General features: G+C 41.7%; 1 protein-coding gene across 4 annotated transcripts in view; it reads right to left on the reverse strand.

Annotated features, from left to right (window-relative positions):
• Positions 1–18,016, reverse strand: part of MTMR2 (myotubularin related protein 2) — a 64,421-nt gene that overhangs the window by 35,592 nt on the left and 10,813 nt on the right. For all 4 annotated transcript variants that reach the window (XR_013776051.1, XM_079319116.1, XM_079319117.1 and 1 more), the window contains exon 2: positions 6,017–6,122. Coding sequence is in view for 1 of the 4 variants with exons in the window: in XM_079319115.1 (XP_079175241.1) it covers positions 6,017–6,122 (106 nt within the window). In the remaining 3 variants the exon portion in view is untranslated. The remainder of the gene's footprint in view (positions 1–6,016; positions 6,123–18,016) is intronic.

An 18,016-nucleotide genomic window follows, 5' to 3' on the forward strand; every position in this document is an offset into this window, starting at 1 on the left:
TTGGCCCTTCCTGTGTACAAAGGGACCTATGGAAATACTACTGGCAGGTCAGGTGAAGGCCAGAGCCTGCATAGCAGCCACACACAAAAACTCCTGTACAGATAAACAAAAACATGAAGTGCATCTCCATGTCAGAATGGAACCATGCAAGGATGCAGAGAAATATATGGTCAAGTCTTCACACAGTGACAGTAAAAAGATGAACAGTTTATTCAATTTCACTGCTGCATCACCAGCTCACATCTAGCCAAGTGCTTTGTGACCACAGGTCAATTATCTTCACCATCTGGTGGCTTGTGCAATACAGTCTGTAACTTAATAGCAGTCACAGCCCAGTGCACTGGGAAGGAAAGCTCCCACCACGGAAGACATCTTTGCATTTGCTATGAACTAGGCTGCTTACAGGCAGTCCCATGCCAAGAGTCAAGGGCTAGTCTGAAATAGGAATATTTATCTCCATATATTATCACGGAGCTGACTGGCAGGGCAGAAAGTCTTGGACTTCATGGAGGAGCTTAGGCAGAGCTATTGTCATGATTTAGTGCTTCCAAGCTAGCATCACTCACTGACTGAAAAGTCCCTTAAAATCAAAATCTGAAAAACATTGCTTAAATGAGTACTTAGAGTTTAACATGTTATGTCACTCTCTAAACCCAGCTCTTGTTGAACATGTGTTACACATAACCAAAGCCTGACACACTTCCTGCATTGGCAGGGAGATAGTAATGGAAAAGCTCACTGAGGCTAGTTTTAGTGATTTACAGCAAAGGATGGAGGGGGGCGAATCACATCTTTCTTCAATATGTTTTTCTACTAACAATGTACGTGTTCTACATAAAACTAGTCTAAGCTACTTTGCACTAAAGCTAGAATAAAGCAAGACAAAGGTGGCAAAGTCAGTGACTGGCATTTCAATTAATCTTGCCCAATATCACCTGAGGGACAGGATTTACCTCAATTTTAGAAGTCTACATCTGGAGATACTACTCTGCACTCTCGCCATAGTCAGATGAGAAACACATTAAGTTCTCAAAACAGGTAAAACTGCACCTTTACTCGAGCCCAGTTAAAGCTGAGATCCACAGAAATCACTTGCTGCCCCTCAAAGTATGTTCCCAACATCTGCACCAAGGGCTTCTCTAGCTCAGCTCCACGACATTTTCACCTAACACGGGCATATCCTCAAAGCTGAGATAGATCAGATCATAAATGATCTATGTCCTTCCAGTGAGCACAAAGGAATTGTGGTTGGCTAGCCTGAATGCGGGCTTGCCCAAACACATTTAATCCAGGAAACCTAAGGAGACAGCAACAGTATCCATTTACTGTCTTGGAAGGAAATAGGCCTTCGTATACCTTTTGTCATGCACCAGTTACGTACCTTACAAAATAAACCACATGGGCTTGTCTACAGTCTCTGACCATACACATAATAGATAACAAATTAAGGTTACACAAGCCACTCTGTTTCTTCCCATTTCTAATCTTCAAATCCTGGGAATGCAATAACAATAATATTCTTATATCTCACGCATAAACCTACTGTAAATCCACCAATTCCTTAAATATGAAAGAAGAAAACCACTATGCAGGGAGCAAACAGTCATGAAGGATGGATCATATGCTTGTACAGTATTTTGTCTGGACTTCAGAGCAATAATAGGAATTGTGGATCTTACTGTTGCCCTCAAAGGGGAGAATGGTTTAGTGGTCACAACAGCAATGATAACAACAAAGATTTGAACCATTTTTTTGAAGGCTTCACAACTAAGCAGGTGACATATGGATCTGCTCTAGTTTCCTTCTTTCTAGGTGCAAGAAGCAATATAAAGAAAACAATACGAGTTTCTATCCTTTGGCTTAAGCTTTTGCTGTATATAGTCCAAAAGCAAACACAATAGGCCTTAACAAATTATCAGGCAAAGGTACTGTTCTTAAGAGAAGTGACAGCAGGCTCTGCTGGCCATACCCACTGCTTCTCAACTGCAAATGAACAGGATCCAACCCTTTTATAAGGGCTACTCCAAAGCTTTGAACATAGTAAACTTCAGGCAATAGTCTATAAAGAAGAAGCTACCTAAAAACGAAAATCTCTACTGATAAAAGAGCATCAGGAAGAAGACTTAAGTACTATAAAATGCACAGACATATCTTCTCATATGCACGGGAGAAAACACTGCCTACAGGACTTAGAGCAAGAAACTCACTGTATTTTATTAACCACCAACTTCCCAGATCTGTAACAGCTATTTATACACTCCAATCCCTTTGGCAAAGTTGGCTTTAAGGTGTTTTTAACATCTCAACTCAAATTACAAAGTATCTATGGATTTCCAACTCCATTTTCTTCCAAATACTTCACTTCTGTTCTTGCCTGACCTATAACTTATGTTAAAACATATGGCAGTGTATTTGCTAAAAATCCCTCCAAGATATATACCCTAAATCAATTCTAAACAGCTTCGGATTTGAGATGAGGAAGGGGGTGGAAGAAAAACCTAGGAGTGCTTTGTTGTTTTTCTGTTGGGGTTTTGGTTTGTTGGGTTTTTTTCCTTTTTATTCCCCTCTATGAAACTAACTGAAGCAGCCAAAAGTTATTTAGAGTTAGTTTATGAAGTGTAAAGTCTGTAAACTTTCTACTGGAAAGGCAATTTAATCTCAGTTCCAGATACTGACATGCTCAATATACCTTAAAAAAAACCCCCAAACCTTCATAAAGGTTATTATTAAATACTTTGGAGAAAGATTTAGGAAAAATACTGCACATGCATTCAGTAGTAATCCCCAGTGGTTGTCTCATTTACCTCATTACACATAAGTGCGCACACACACAGAGTGTTAATTGCACTCCAAAAGAAAACTGCAGGCACAGACTGCAAGAAATTAGGTGGGTCCTTCCCCTGGTTCCCTCCTCCCAATGGACGCCTACTATTCTTCTAAAAATTCCCCACAGAAAAAGAGAGTGCTAATTGTAGCTATCACAAAGTGGTTTTCCATCGTCACAGAAATTTAATTCCTAAATTTGAGCCAATGCACACGCAGAGGCTGAGACCAAATAGAGGTAGGAGTGATGATGAATCCATGTAGCAATTCACTCTAGCAGAAAAAATTGAAACACACAAGAAGATCATAATCCCATAACTGGCATATTCATATTAAAATCTTGAAAAGTTTATTTTCAGCCTCTTTAAGCTACAACACCTTCCTGCGAACATTGCATAGCCCAGGCACTTGCCACCCGTATCACAGAGTTACCACAAAATGCATCAGTTCCCTCTCCAGGGCTTGTAATCTTACATTCTTTCAGGAAAATCGTGGGACCTCTTTCTGTCCCACAGTAGTGAGATGCTTAGTTCAAATCTCAGTACTTGGTAACACTTGGGAGTTCCTGCTGTCTGATGCCAATGAAAGCTGCATAAGACACTCAGGCATGTAAGGAAAGAGCTAGAGCAGAAAACATGCTCATGCCACTGTATCAGTTAATGGTACTGCCTCATCTGCAAGGCCACATCTCAGAAAGTTCAAAGAAAATAGCAAAAACAACCAGGACCTTAAAAAAAATCTCTCACAGAACTGACTTTTAAAACTTGTGAAACTGTCACATGACAGAGATGTCAACTCGAAGAAAACCAGACAAAGAATGACAAGCCCTGGGAAAGAACATCCATTGTCCCTGACTTAAAACCTGAAAGAAATCAGCATTAGCTGACCACCACTCATAATAACTGTTCCCTTTGGCAGCTGGCACCAGGCTGCAAGAGGAAGCCCAGGGAGCAAACAATAACACACCAGCACTGACAGGGATGATTTGAGGACAGACACTGGGTCTGCAGCTGCACTGGCAATACCAACATGAGAGGCTGTACACAGGTACAGAGCAGAGCATCTAATCCCCAAGATCTGCTCTCCAGCACAGGACACTCTCAGGAATGAGTAGTGAAACAATGAATGCATAAGTTCCTCTAGCAGAATTAAGTCAACCTGTAGCAGTGGAAACTGTTCCTTTCTCCTTGTACTCTAATACAAGCAGGAGCATTGTAATGCACCTTCTCCAGATCTGCCTACCACTGACAAGCAGCCACTGGAGTGTAAAGGAATGGCCCAGCTTTACACCTACACACAGCTGCACCACCTCTGCAAGAGTAAGCTTTAGGAGAAGCACAGAAGGCATGTGCCAAATTGTGCTCACACAGATTGATGCAGGTGAAGAGCAAGAAGCCTTCTGCCAGCAGGAGCAGGTGCTCACACTTAGCCTGCAGTGACTTTATTGTAAATAAGTTATCCTCTGCTTTACCATCTCTCCTGAAACACTATTCTAAAATGAAAGAGGAGCAGCATTTGTGCCAACCAAGGCAGAATTTTAGATTGCTTAGAAATAAAAAAAGCGGGCAGGCTGTGAAGAAATCACTCCTGCATATTACAGGAACTGTGGCACAGCATGAAATTATGGGCTCCTAATGAACACATAGGCATCCTCTGCTCAAAAAAATTCTCTCATGCAGTTAAGTGAACGTTCCTCTGTGGACACTGTGTTTGATTGCTAGTGAGTACAGAGGCCCTGTTGAATAGGAAACCAGACAAGATGAGGAGAGCTGGAATCCCTGCCCAGACAGCTTCCAGTTCACACAGATACGGTGACAAAAGGGAGGAAAGAGTCACAAGAGACAATCAGAATTGCAAAGAAAATATGTTGAGCCATCTTAACCACCAGAAGGGAAAGATAACTTCAGTTCTATAAAGGAAATATTGGTTTATCCTCTACTTCTAAAGGTAGTCCTCAAGTGTCATCAAAACTGAAAATGCAATTCCACATATGCTAACTTCAGTAAAAAATTTAATAAGAAAATAAGTTTAATTTTTAGAGAATATTATATATATAATATTTTACAGTTAGAGATGTAGGAGAATTTGCAATCTTATTCATATCAATAAGCCACTTAGTCTCAGCTAAAATGATGTTTTCTGTACGTTAGAGTGACTGAATACCTTGACTCCACAGGGAAAAACTTCAGACATATTACAAATTTCCATACCCAGGCATGTTCAGAAGGCAACTTTTTTGTATCCATAGGTGAAAGGTGAAAACTATCATAGAATGCATAAACTACTGATTAATTTCCAAATCTTAGCTTAAAATTGGGTAATAAGCTGCCTTTAGAAATAAACAGTCATATTTTTGTCATGAACAGGTGGACTCTGTTATTAATTATGGATGACAGAGACACTACTCATGGGATGAAAAATCAGCACAGTTGTCAAAGGAATTAGCTTTGTACTCAGAGATTTTTATGCAATTTTACTGTGTTTACATTTTACAAATATTCTCAACCACAGCTGAGAAATGCTGAAGTTGTTACTGGAATGTACCAGTACCAACAGTTTTATACTCAGGGATTTTTTTTTTAAAGCTAAGATATATCAACAAGCACCCTAGCTTCATAAGAGAAACATACAGAGAGCTTTCAAAACTCCTGTGACACTGAACTAGAACTCTGAATTTATAATTAAATAATCTAACAGCAGACTTAAAAGAGCCCTGTTTGGACATTTTTATGTCAGAGCAATTCATTGTTACAGATTATTTTTATCAGCTTGGAGATTACAAGGACTCAGTGTTCGCAAACAAGCAGAAGGTCCCAAGACAACACCTCATGTGCATGTGTGTGTGTATATACACACACACACACACACATAACAGGAAGAAAAAGTATATACAACTGACAGGTTAAGGATTTCACTTAAAGCACCTAAAAGAAAATGGAGCAGCTTTGAAAATTCATCTCCAAGTGAGATTGCAGAGTCAGTTTCTTAAACAACTTTATAAAGAAAGACATCATATGGTAGAGATTAAACTTCAATTTCACCTGTTTGACTTCAGGTCCTTTCAGTAATTTGGATAAATAAATTCTGGCATTACTGAAACCTGACATTTTACCACAGCCAACTCTCAGAAGCAAGATATTCTCTGAAGGAGGTCACCTTTTTGTATTTTTTTCTTTCTTAAGACAAAACATACCCTTAAATCTGGAGAGAAGTTGTCTGCTGAGGTGGAGATGGAGTCAGACGACAAAGCAGAAGCAGATTTGGTGTGAGTGGAATGGTCCGACTGCGACGTGGAAGCGCTGTGAAGAGAAACACCAGAGTGTATCAAAACTGTGCTCAAGAAAGTTCAAAAGCTGACAGGTCCAACCACTTGATTACAGTCATATCAGGCATTTTTCACTATTCTTACCCTTTCCACTCACTCTCAGCCCTCAGCAGTGCTTTAAGAGAACCTGTTCTACTTGCCATTAGCAGGGATTACCAAAGCGTACACAACTCATTATTAAATAACTCAGCTCAGAGTGAGCCAGCACTAACACAACCATCAGCCTGTGCTGAGGAACACGCTCAGTGCCTGAAGCTGGGGGAGCAGCTGCAGTGGAGCTGCAGGTTGAGCTGTGTGTGGTGAGAGCCCGAGCCAAGAGGCCAGAACTGCCAACCCTCTGCACAGGGAAGAGCCTGGGGACCCTTCTGGACACACAGAGACACAGCAGCAGCCAGTGACCCCCAAACCTCCCTGCATTTAGACTCTCAGTGTATAAAAGCCCAGAGGTTCCTTTGTCTGGGGTCCCTCCTTGAAGACACCAGCTCCAGCTGATATTTTGCTAATTAGTTATTGTACCATGATTAAATTATTTGGAGGACTGGGATGTCTAAGACTCTACTATGGGAAACCTGGGGTCGAGACAGCATGGAAACTTGGTCTGTCTGTGAGTGTGGGGTGTGTAGCTGCAAAGGGGCTCTGGTCCCAGCTCAGGTGCTGAGAGAGTGACTGTCAGACTGGCTCCTGGATGGTTGGATGGGGAACTTTCCTTAGCACTGGATCAAATCCTAAATTACAGAAACCAAAGGCCTCCATTTCAGCCCTTCAGATGGGAGATATTAGTGTGCTGCAAGGGGATGAAAACAGACAGACTCCTGAACACACGCCAGCACAGCTCCAACCACAGCTGTACAGCGGTGGAAGAAATTCAGAATGAAAACTCTTTGCATTGCACACAACTCTTCTGCTTCAAGGATATGCACAAAGCTGAGGAGAATTAAAAAGACTCTCCCAGCATATGTCTCTGGTGACATAAAATGCAATTCACTAAATAACAAAGCAAAACAAAAATGTTCCTCTTCTACACAGTTTTTCTAAGCTGTAAACAATTAAAATAAGCTTATATTTTACAGCATTTTTATGCTGCAATCTCTTCTAGAACACTAATTGCTTAAAATTAGCATTCAAAATGAAGGCTTTTAAAACTCCAGATGACTGTAAAGAAAGATCCTATGTGGTACAACATTACTCCCTGAAGTCACTGCACAGAGAAAAATGCTACCTGTGCCAATTAATGCCCACAGTCTTACCAACCCCAGAAAGGTTTCAGCTGGGTGTAAAGATACTCCTGAAGATCAGCTATCAGACTTGGAAGCTCAGCCTTGGCTGAAGCAGAATACCAACAGGAGTACTACCATTACTACTTATATTAATTAGACATGTGACAACCTAGAAATAGCTGTATCTGAGCTTCCAAAGGGCCTGGAGATTTGGTAATTGTCTGGAAATTGTTTTGCTGCTGGTAAACAGCCACCAAAAGGCCAAAATGTTCCATTTTTATTTCTAGTCTTTGGAGTTTGGCAAAGTATTGCACAGGGAGTCTTAAAAACAAAAAGGACTACAGAAAAATTGGGCTCTTGCTGGGAGTTAGTCCTGTCTGTTCAAGAATTAAAGAGCACTGGCACCACTTTCATCCTGTGGAGTAGAAACTTCAAAATGGGACCTTTAGGAACAGTAAAAAGTTATTTAAAATAAATGACACTGGTGTGCCAATCGATTAGCACAATTCCACTGAATGCACTTGCTGTACAAGGTTCAAAAGCCATACAGGCAGCTTTCCAGTGTGCTCAAATCCCGTGGTGTTGCCAGGTAAACTCACATAATTCTGGATGGCCAGTGGCATTTGTGCATACAACTCCTTCCACAGCCACACTACACTCTCTGTTGAGGCAGAAAATTATCTTGCACTAAAACAGCAAGAACTGAATCTGCAAAGCCTCTCATTCTCGTGAGTGAAAAAGCCTCACACTAGCACTGTATTTGTGTACAGTTTCACATTACAACAAAATTGATATAAAGTTGCTGCTGCTGGGCTGCTCACATTCCCCTCTCCTCCCAACCCAGACTGCACACTGCTGCCATCTCCATTGTGCTGGACGGGCATCGTGGGATGCACGGTTCAATCTGCTGATCTGAGGGGCAGTAAACTATTAATAAACATGAAGAGAGTCTTCTGTTGGGTAGCAAGGCTGATTGGATTCATTACATGGCTATATAAATCATCAGATGCAGCACACAGAGAGGGGAGGAATCTGTATCTGGAGATGATGAGGAAGGCTGAGAACACTTTGCGCACAGCAGCCTGCAGGCATGCTAAATTAGGCTCAGCACTAAACCACATTTTTACATTACTTTACTTAAATGAGCTCAGACCCTTTATGTGTTCCCTTGAAAGTTCTTTCAGCCTGGTTTCTGCACGGTCAGTCTTCCTTTTCCAAGTGTTCACCCTCGTGTTTACACTCATTTAATTAACTTGATTTTTAAAAGCATGCTAAAAAAAACCAAAAACAAACCACTTAATTTAGTCATTCCACAGAGCAGCACCCATTTACTGTACAACAACCTATAAGGAGATGGTACTTGAGACTGTTCTTTAAGGTACTCAAAGGTACTTAGTTATCAATGAAGAGCAAGCAGATACTGCAGATGCCTTTATTGTTGGGTGACAAGCCTGACTCCTGTCCCTGGGACGCCACTGTGCCTTCTCCCACACTGGCTCCAGCCGGGGGAGCCAGAGGCTCAGGGTAAGCTCCAGAAGCCATGCCTTCTAGCTCCTTCCCCTTCCAGGGCCCACACTTTTGTGTGTTTTAAATGCATTTTAAAGGTCGGCAGCCCTGCTGAGTTTACAAATCCACAGGTGTAAGTACCTAAGCCAGGGCACACCAGCAGCTGACCTGGCCCTGTCCCATGCAGGACAGCTTACTCAACCAAGCAACCACTGCAAAATCACAGTAACCTATGGGCAGAAGGATTCAAAAATTTAACATCCTTCAGAGACAGAAAAGGGAGCTGGAAAGACTGGACAGGTTTAGTGGAGCATGCTAGTCTCTCTGTCCCAAAGCTAGGAAGACAAGATAGACCCAAACAACTCCCTAGAGCTGTCTGTCTAACCTGCTCCTATGGAGAGAGAGTGCTAACAAAATGATCAAAATTTCACTAGGTTTTCTACTGACACAACTTGTCTGCCTGTGTACAATCCCAGTGACTGCTTACTGCACAAGCAGCGATTATCTAATCATTGCAGACCAAAGATTTTCATGAAATTAATTAATTTGTTGATCACGCTTGGCTTCAAGTGGCTGATGAAGAAGGAAAGCATTTGCATTTTAGAAGTGGATTTTCAAAAGCCCCCTGCACCAATGTCCCTGTGCTCCTGCAGAAAACACCAGTGAAGCCTCCCTCCAGTGACAGCAGTGGGAGCTTTTGGGAAGCCACGCCTGCAGACACATTGAACAATACCCCTGGATTATGCAGCTCAGCAGAGTATGCATAGGTTGCATGTTTGGCTCGCTACCTCTGCTCTCCTCATCTGCTGTTTCCAGGGAGCTGAGATGGAAGGAAGGAGCAGACAGCAGAAAGGCCACTGGTTTGCAGCTCCCTCCTCTTATCCTTGTCAGGCAGCTGCACAGCTCCAGCTCCACTGCTTAGCAAACTAATTAATCTGATGTCCCTGCATGCACATAAGAAGTTTATTAGTTTCAGTGGTTTAGTCAATCTTAGCTGCCCTTTGCTGGCAATACAACAGCAAAGATCCTCAAACCACAGTTTCATAAGGCTTTGGGTAGGGGAGAGCAGGAGAGCATCCGGGGACCAGCACACAAACTCAGAGTGAGGACACCAGAGCTCCCTCCATGCTTTTCTGCCAGCCCTTCTGCATCATCTCAGGCAAATCATTTACTCATGTTTCTGTCACGGCTTCTGCACGTTACCCCAGCTTTTGCCAATGTAAAGCTAAAGCTGTCTCATGCAGCACTTTTGGCAGCCTGACAGGTTTGTCTGGCATCAGTTTAATGTGCTGAGGACCCCATTGAGGACATTCTGTTCTCACAGGGACAAACGCCCAATAGCTGGGTTTCACCAGTAAGGCAACACAGAACAGACCTGAGTGATGGCCAGGGTAGGAGGGGCAAATGTAAGCTGGGCTGGGGGGCACCTGACAAACATCTGAGAACACAGGTAGGTTTGGACAGATCTCAGCCACAAGTAAAAATCACTACAGTTGTGCCAGTAACTGCTAGCTGCAATATTACTTCAACATGCAAAATTACAATATTGTCTCTGAACCTCATTAGGGTTCTGGGAAACAACATACACTCAGATTCACAAAATACTTTGACCTCTGCCGACAAGAAAATAAATAAGCTCCTGTGGGGAACCAGGGAAGACCAAGGATCTCCTGGATCTTTTCTCTTCCCCATGCTTCAGGCCCAGGCAGCTCTTCATTGTCCTTGTTGATGGATGCCTGTGTTAAGTACCAAAAGAGACCCCTTCAACAGGTCAAAAGCACCTTCAGGGAAAGTACCTTACTCCTGTGACTGCCATCCCTATTTACACCTCTCCTCATTTCTTCCCCACGCAGAAGCAGGAAACAGGTCTAGGATGCAACTAACACTAATCTGTGTCTTTCATCTTGGTAATTAATTTTGTTATTTAAGTGCTTTTCCTTATAGCCAGATTTTGAACGATAAATGAGTTCAAATGTGAGCTGTTGGCACAATGTTCTTATACAATACCTGCACACAGTAGTAACCCTTTGGCTATAAGGAATGCATACATGCAACTACTAAGAGTATTACACTGGAAACCGAGCACAGTGACTCAACTCCTGATAAAGTGTTCATTGTTATTATTAGGACTATCCCACAATATGCCAGATGGTTTTCAAACATAATTCAGACTCAGACAGATGCCCTCCGGTGGTTCCTGTTCAGGCAATTGAAAGGTATTACTGCACCCGTAACAGAATTGAGGGTATGCCAGCATGCTGAGCTTAAATTGTCAACAAAGATGGAAAGAAGCTGCAAACAGAAGTGCTTGTGATGCACAAACTTGACCTGTTAAACTATGAACATACAGGGGAAATATTTTGGGTGAAACCGGTGATGAAGTCTTAAGCCACTTCAAAAAGTGTCATTAAGTGGCATTTGCCATTAATGATACAAGGCAATCTCCCTGTAATGTAAAAAATTCGATGTATAAGAAAGCCCAGGAAAAGAAACAAAACTCTAGTTGCAATTTGTTTCGGCAACTGTTACTCTAAGAGCTTGACTAAAAAGTTAATTCTTTCCTAGCATAGAGAAGCAACAGTTTTCCCTGGAAGTAGAAAGTCCAAGTCCAAGCCTCCGAAGAGGGTGACTTGACCTTGCGAGGATCTGAGCACGGTAATGAACCCAAGTCAGGTAGAAGATGAGCACAAAGATGCAAAGAAACTGCCAGAATCAAACCATGATGCCCTAAAACTTTAACCTGATGCAGACTTACGCCTACTGTCAGGAAATTAATAAAACATTCTTCATACTTGAAATCCATGACATTTTCTTTGCTGTCTCCACACTCCAAAGGAAAGAAAAGCTCCTACTAGATCTCTATGAAAAGCTTTCTGTGAATATCAGGCCTAAGGATGACCACTCCATAACACCTCTTCACTTAAGAAAATGTGACTCAAGAAAAAAGTTACAACAACCAATTTCATGTATCATTTTAAAACAAACAACAACTTCTGGCAAAATCTTAGAGAAAAGTCACAAAATGAATATGAGGTGTGATCTGGCTAAACCATCTCAGCCTGTAATTACTGAGAACAGTCATTTCTGAGCAAGTTCTTAGAAGTGTGCCTCATTCTGTTCAGCAAAAACATAAAGTATACATATAGTCCTTCTACTACACTTCTCATCAACAAGAACATAAATCATATACACTTTCCCAAAGACAAGTAAATCCTATGCAGAAAGGGGCTGGATACAATGAGGGAGGTGAAACGCTGGCACATGTTGCCCAGAGAAGTTGTGAATGTCTCATTTCTGAAAGTGTGCAAGGCCAGGTTGGATGGGGATTTGAGCAAACTGGTCTAGTGGAAGATGTCTCTGCTCATGGCAGGGGGGTTGTAACTAGAGGATCTTTAAGGTCCATTTCAACCCAAACCATTCTGTGGTTCTGTGACACTTGCTCAGACTGAAAAGTTAAAAAGAGACTTTTGTCTTGCTTCAAAATAAGGTACTGTCTAAAAAACAAGCAAACAAAAAACCAAAACAAAATAAACAAGAAGAACCAAACGAAACAAACAAACAAAAATAACCCAAAACAAACAAACAAACAAACAAACAAACAAACAAACAAACAAACAAACAAAACAAACAGAGACCATAAAAAGGAAGAAGAAAAGATTAAGTTCCGATCCCTAAAGTTCACCTCTTAATTCCAGAAGCAGGAATATGCATATGAATTTAACACCCAGAACTCTACAAAAAAATTCATGTAACAGAAGGGGAACACATTTCTGGAAAATATGCCCACTTTGAGTTGCAGTATATGCATAGGGCTTGAAGACACCCATTTTTTGTACCAATGTCTTAAAATATTAACCTGGCTCACTCCTATAAGTAACACAACCATAATCAGTAGTCAGTGATGATAAAGCCACCTTTCCAGCACCTTCTTTATGAATATTCTTTCCCTGTCAGTACAACAAGCAGCTGCTTCATTGCTCACAAAGATGTGCCAATTACTCAGACACTAATTGCCATGAGCTGTTCACACCATTTCTTCTGTATCAAACAGAATATTTTGTTTCAATAGGCACTGAACTGACACAGAAAACAGGTGACAAAATGTACCACTGAGCAATACAGTTTCAGACACAGAGGTCATAAATGAGAAAAACTGCAGAGGCCAAATTTCCATTTCCTCTCTTCCTGTTTTTTTAAAAGTTTCACATTATGTACATTCCTAAAAATTAATCAAAGTGAAAACTGCAAATTAACAATGACAAGTGGCAAATACAATCTAATTTGTAAGCTTTGGATGCCAAGAGAGCTGGGTCCAATTGATCTGAATTTACAGCAGGGACATGAATAGAAGCACTAGTAGTACTTGGGCAGTTCTCTTACAAGTATAATGCTGCAGAGTTATTCAGAGCTCCCTGCTCACTTCCCAAACCCAGACTGACAACACACCCTCCTCAATACTTCCAACAGTCCTGTTTCTTCAAGAGAAGAAAAAGGTAATACTGAAAAACCTCCTGGGTCACATCAGAGCAGATGGGAGGGAGACAAACAGGCGCTTGTTACCCATGAATATGACCCTGTCCCAGCTGGTACTGGCTGAACTGGCCCAGGACACCCAGCTGTTGCCCACATCAGACTCTCCCATTTGCAGTAGCTCTCTGTGGATCTGTGCTAAGTGGTCCCCACAGCCCCACATACTCTTAAGGGTCCTCAGAACACACCCCTCTCCAGGCAAGCTTTTGAAAGCTCAGTTGGCACCTTGCTGGAACCAGGGCCTGGCAGCAGGGGCTGGGCACTCTGTGCCAGCTGCCACTCTGCCATGGGGCCAGAACAGGCTCTGCTGCTGTGAATTAACACCATTTGAACACCATCCCTCCCAGGACAGGCACCATGTGTGCCCATTATGACAGGCAACATCTTTCCCAAAGAGCTTTCACTGACAGAGATTGGAGTGGTATCTCCAGTGAGCAATGACTGGATATTAATTATTCACAGCAAAATAAAAAGTCAAAACAGACTGATTCTACCTAGACAGCAAACACCTCAGGAAACTACCTATAGCATATTTAAGATGCAGCCTTACCTGTCTGAGCACTCAGTACCATCTTTTTAGGCACATGCAGGACAGACAGCTTTCAGTTTCAGGTGAGTTGACTGGAACTCACAACTTTTCTAAACATTTAAAGATCTGAGTTCAACCTCTGATGTGCAACAACTTCAGAGGGGAAGAACTAAAAGTCATAAACAAACATGCTTTTGAAGGAAAGAAAAGCACAGACTGCCAGGCTGCCTCCAGCATTCAGAGAAGGCAGACATTTAAATTATGTAATACTGTACCCTCCCTATTCAAAAGGACCATCAATGTCAAAGTTCACTGTCATCTAAAAGCAAAGCCATTTCAGCAAACAAATCATGGTGCATGTATGTGACAGACCTAAAACAGACCCCCCATCCCACTTGCCTGAATGAAAAAGTCACTTCTGTTGCCAAGAAAAGCTGGGTCTCAGACTGACTTCAGTGTTCCAAGGGAGGAGAATGACATTTTTTAAGAGTTGATCCTTCCAAGTAGCATCCTGAGCTGAATATACAGTATATCTTTTCCCATGAGCCATAAAGAGAATGTCCTATATTTTGACTGTGAACAAGCTTTTCTAGGAATGCAAATTTTGCTCTCAATAGTTACACAATGGACTACAGTGTCACAAGCACCATTCGTGCTCCATTAGTCATTCTTTTATTATTTTTTTAAACTGAAATTCACAAAAGGCCTACAGTGTGTGTTGAGCACTTGCTAAACAATAGGCTGATTGTTTAAAATATTTGCAAGATTCCAAGGATAAAGACCAATGCCAAAGACAAATCAATATGCATCATGCAATTAATAACAGCAAGGAGCTCACAGTGTCACGTTCTCGTGAGTCAACAATCCAGAAGGTAAAAACCAGGAAGGACAAGAGCTATGAGACCCCTGAACCAATGTTCTCTGATCAGCACAAGAAAGATAGCTACAAAATGATGTGTATTCATGAGAAGAACAAAAGGGAAGGTCAGTTTCTAATAAGCTCCCAGCTGGTATGGGATGATGCTCAGCTACAAGAGAAAAGAAGAAAAAAAAAAATTCAAGAAGTTGTTAGACTTATGCAGGGAACTGACATTTTTACTCCACTCCACCAATTTAATTTCAGCCCATATCCAGAGAGTGCAAAGTTAGTTCCTACCTTCTGAAAGCAGGCTGATAATCCGTCATTTTGGTCTGATTCCAGTTTCTAATGGAAATGTTTGGATTGCAAAATCCACCACAGCACGAGCACTTTTGCTTGCAGCAGCAGAAGTTTGGGCAGGGAGTGGCAGGCAAGGCAGGCATCCCACCTTCCCCAGGTGACACACAATGGAAAAGCAGCCCTGTCCATCTGGCTCTGCCCTAGGATTCGGGAGGAAGGTTTAACAGATCTCCTGGGGACAGGGCACACATCTGTGCTCCAAATCTTAGGGGTTTCCAATTACCAGCACAGGCATTGACAAGAAATCAAGACTGTAAGATGAAGAGAGGTTCAACTGTTTACTGCCAACATAAACAAGGTTGTCTGCTACAACAGTGCTCCCACTTGCTCTTGTCTGTGCCTTCCTACACACTGGGTTATTGCTCTGCTTTTTGGCATCTCTGGTATTGCTCAGTAGAAGCTAGAGCCTTTGTTTTCAATATCAGATGTTTTCAAGTATCAAATACAAATAAGTTTCAAATACTGTTGGAGTCAGTGAGTCAGGGGTCTCTCTGAATTCTTCGGAGAGAAATCAAAATGCAGGGATTGAATTAAAGGCTGTAGATGGATTGAAGTATATTAAGCCACTCACATATAAAATAGATGTTTAAGTAGAAGTAAGTTATTAAGTTTTAGTAAGAGCTGTAATGCCTTAGTAAGTGAAAGGTTTAGATTCCACAGTAGCAGTGTAAGTTCTAGTGAAGGTTAACAAACATAGATTTTTCACTGGAGGCTCCAGGACCATGGTTGTAGACACTACATAGACATAACAGAGCTATAGTAAGAATATTGCTTACATTTTTCAGATAGAACAAGATAGGTTGTATGTGTAGTCTTATATGTAACCTGGCATGCTAAGAAACTAGAATTCTAATAGGTTAAGGAAGGGTGGTCCGAGCTTGTGTCTTAGCTTGTTGGAAAAATCCTATATAAGAGTATGTATTGAAAAGAGCTGGTGCTTTTAGCTATGGGCTTCTGGCCTTTGGCTGTTGCCAGGGCTTTTAGCCATTCACTTATTGTCACTGCATTTGCCAATTGCTTTGCTACTACTTTTGCCATTGCTTTATGCTATTGCCTTTTGAGACTGATGTGTTTTGTAATAAATAACATTTTTAGCAACTATTAGCTGCTTTGCTTATTTAAGATAACCCAACAAAGTAGGAGCCAAGAGCTCCAGAGTTGGTGCCTTGGAGCACCAGAGGTAATAACCTCATCAAATACCTGCTACAGAGGGCAGGAATAAACTAGATGTGAAGATCTTGCCTGCCCTGAGAAAACTATTTCTAGGTCAGAAACATATGGCTGAGGTGGAGACATTCCAGCACCTGAGGCTTCAGATGGCTGAAGCAGCACTGCACAGGGACAGACAGAACACCATCAGGGGATGGCTGATTGACAAGACGTCTGGCATGGATCTCCCGGGCTGTGACAAACCAGAACCAGCCCTGACCTGCAGCCTCCTCCCCAGACAGCCCAGGCAGCTGCCTCAGCCAAGGGAATCTCCATGCTGCATGACTGCTCTGCCAAACAGCAACTCACCTTCACACCAGGTGTCTCCTGGTGCCACAAGAACATCCAGTGTCTCCCAGCCTGCCTGTGGAAAGCGCTGATTCCAGGGCTTAGGATGTCCTGCGGCAGAGAATTAAGACACCTGGGTGGGGCTGCTATCTCCTACATCAGAGGAAAACTTGGATTTCCCACTGCATCCCACAGCAGAAAGAGAGCTGGCAACACCTAACTGTCTCCACGAAGACTTTGAATAAAAACAAAAGCCATGACTGAAATCCTGCATACAATTCAAAATCACCCTTGCACTTAATCAATATTTACATCTACCTTACAAACACTGACATCCCTCCTTTAAAAACTTATCAAGCCAGAGAAAGACATACAAGTAAAACCTATCAGGATTTTGATGCAAATTCAGACATTCCCATGCCAAGTTCCAAAAATTAGTCCAGAATTGGAGAGCAAGGAGAAATTTAAAAAAAAATGAAAACACAGAACATCAAATTTTCATTTGCATGTTAATTTTAATTTTTATTTTTTAGGAAAAATCTATTAACTCGATCAAGGAAAGAAAGAGAAACAAGAATTATATTAATAAGTACTTACCTTAGGACAGATTTAAGAACTGAATAAAAAGACAGATATAACTTCTCTTTTACAATTTCCATTCTGGTGGTGTCTAAATTTCTAGTTATGTACTAAGAAGCAGTTGTGTTTAGATTAACCAAATATACATGTACTTCTCACAGTTCATGACTGCTGTCTCAGTCTTTCTTCAGCTTCCTTCCTATGTCTCTATTTAAGAAACACCTTAGTTAGAAGGTAACACATATTGTTAAACTTTCTGATTTTCTTTAAAACACATACCACACAACCCCCTCACCCCAATAAACCTAACACCCACAGGAATTAAAAATACCAGCCATTTACTAATCAATGACATCTCTTGTTCCATCCAAAAATCAAAAGGAGGAGGAAAGGATGTATAAATATAGCCAGTGTGGAGTCTTGTATCACCTAGCAAAACTGTAACACCTTGCTAAGCTTTCACAGACACTACACAGCTCTGTGCTCTGCCACATTCAGCTCAGAAGAAAAGACTGGGAACACCTTCATTCTGTTGGCAGTTCAGCCCCTGCATGAAATTGGTCCCTAGCAAAATCTCTAGGTTCAAGTCAGACAGATTCAATATTTTAAGGGCTTTATTTCCAGAAATCCCACCTAAGACAACACGTTTCCAGCAACACAGAGCACTTGTGTGAGAAGTGAAGACTGAGAAGGGATCTCCTCAGTATCTCCAAGGTGGGTGCTGAGAGGATGGTGCCAGACTCATTTTGGCAGTGCTGAGCAACAGGATGAGGAGCAATGGCCAGAAACTA

The sequence above is a fragment of the Erithacus rubecula genome, assembly GCF_903797595.1.
Source record: "Erithacus rubecula genome assembly, chromosome: 1".
NCBI classification, from domain to species: Eukaryota; Metazoa; Chordata; class Aves; order Passeriformes; family Muscicapidae; genus Erithacus; species Erithacus rubecula.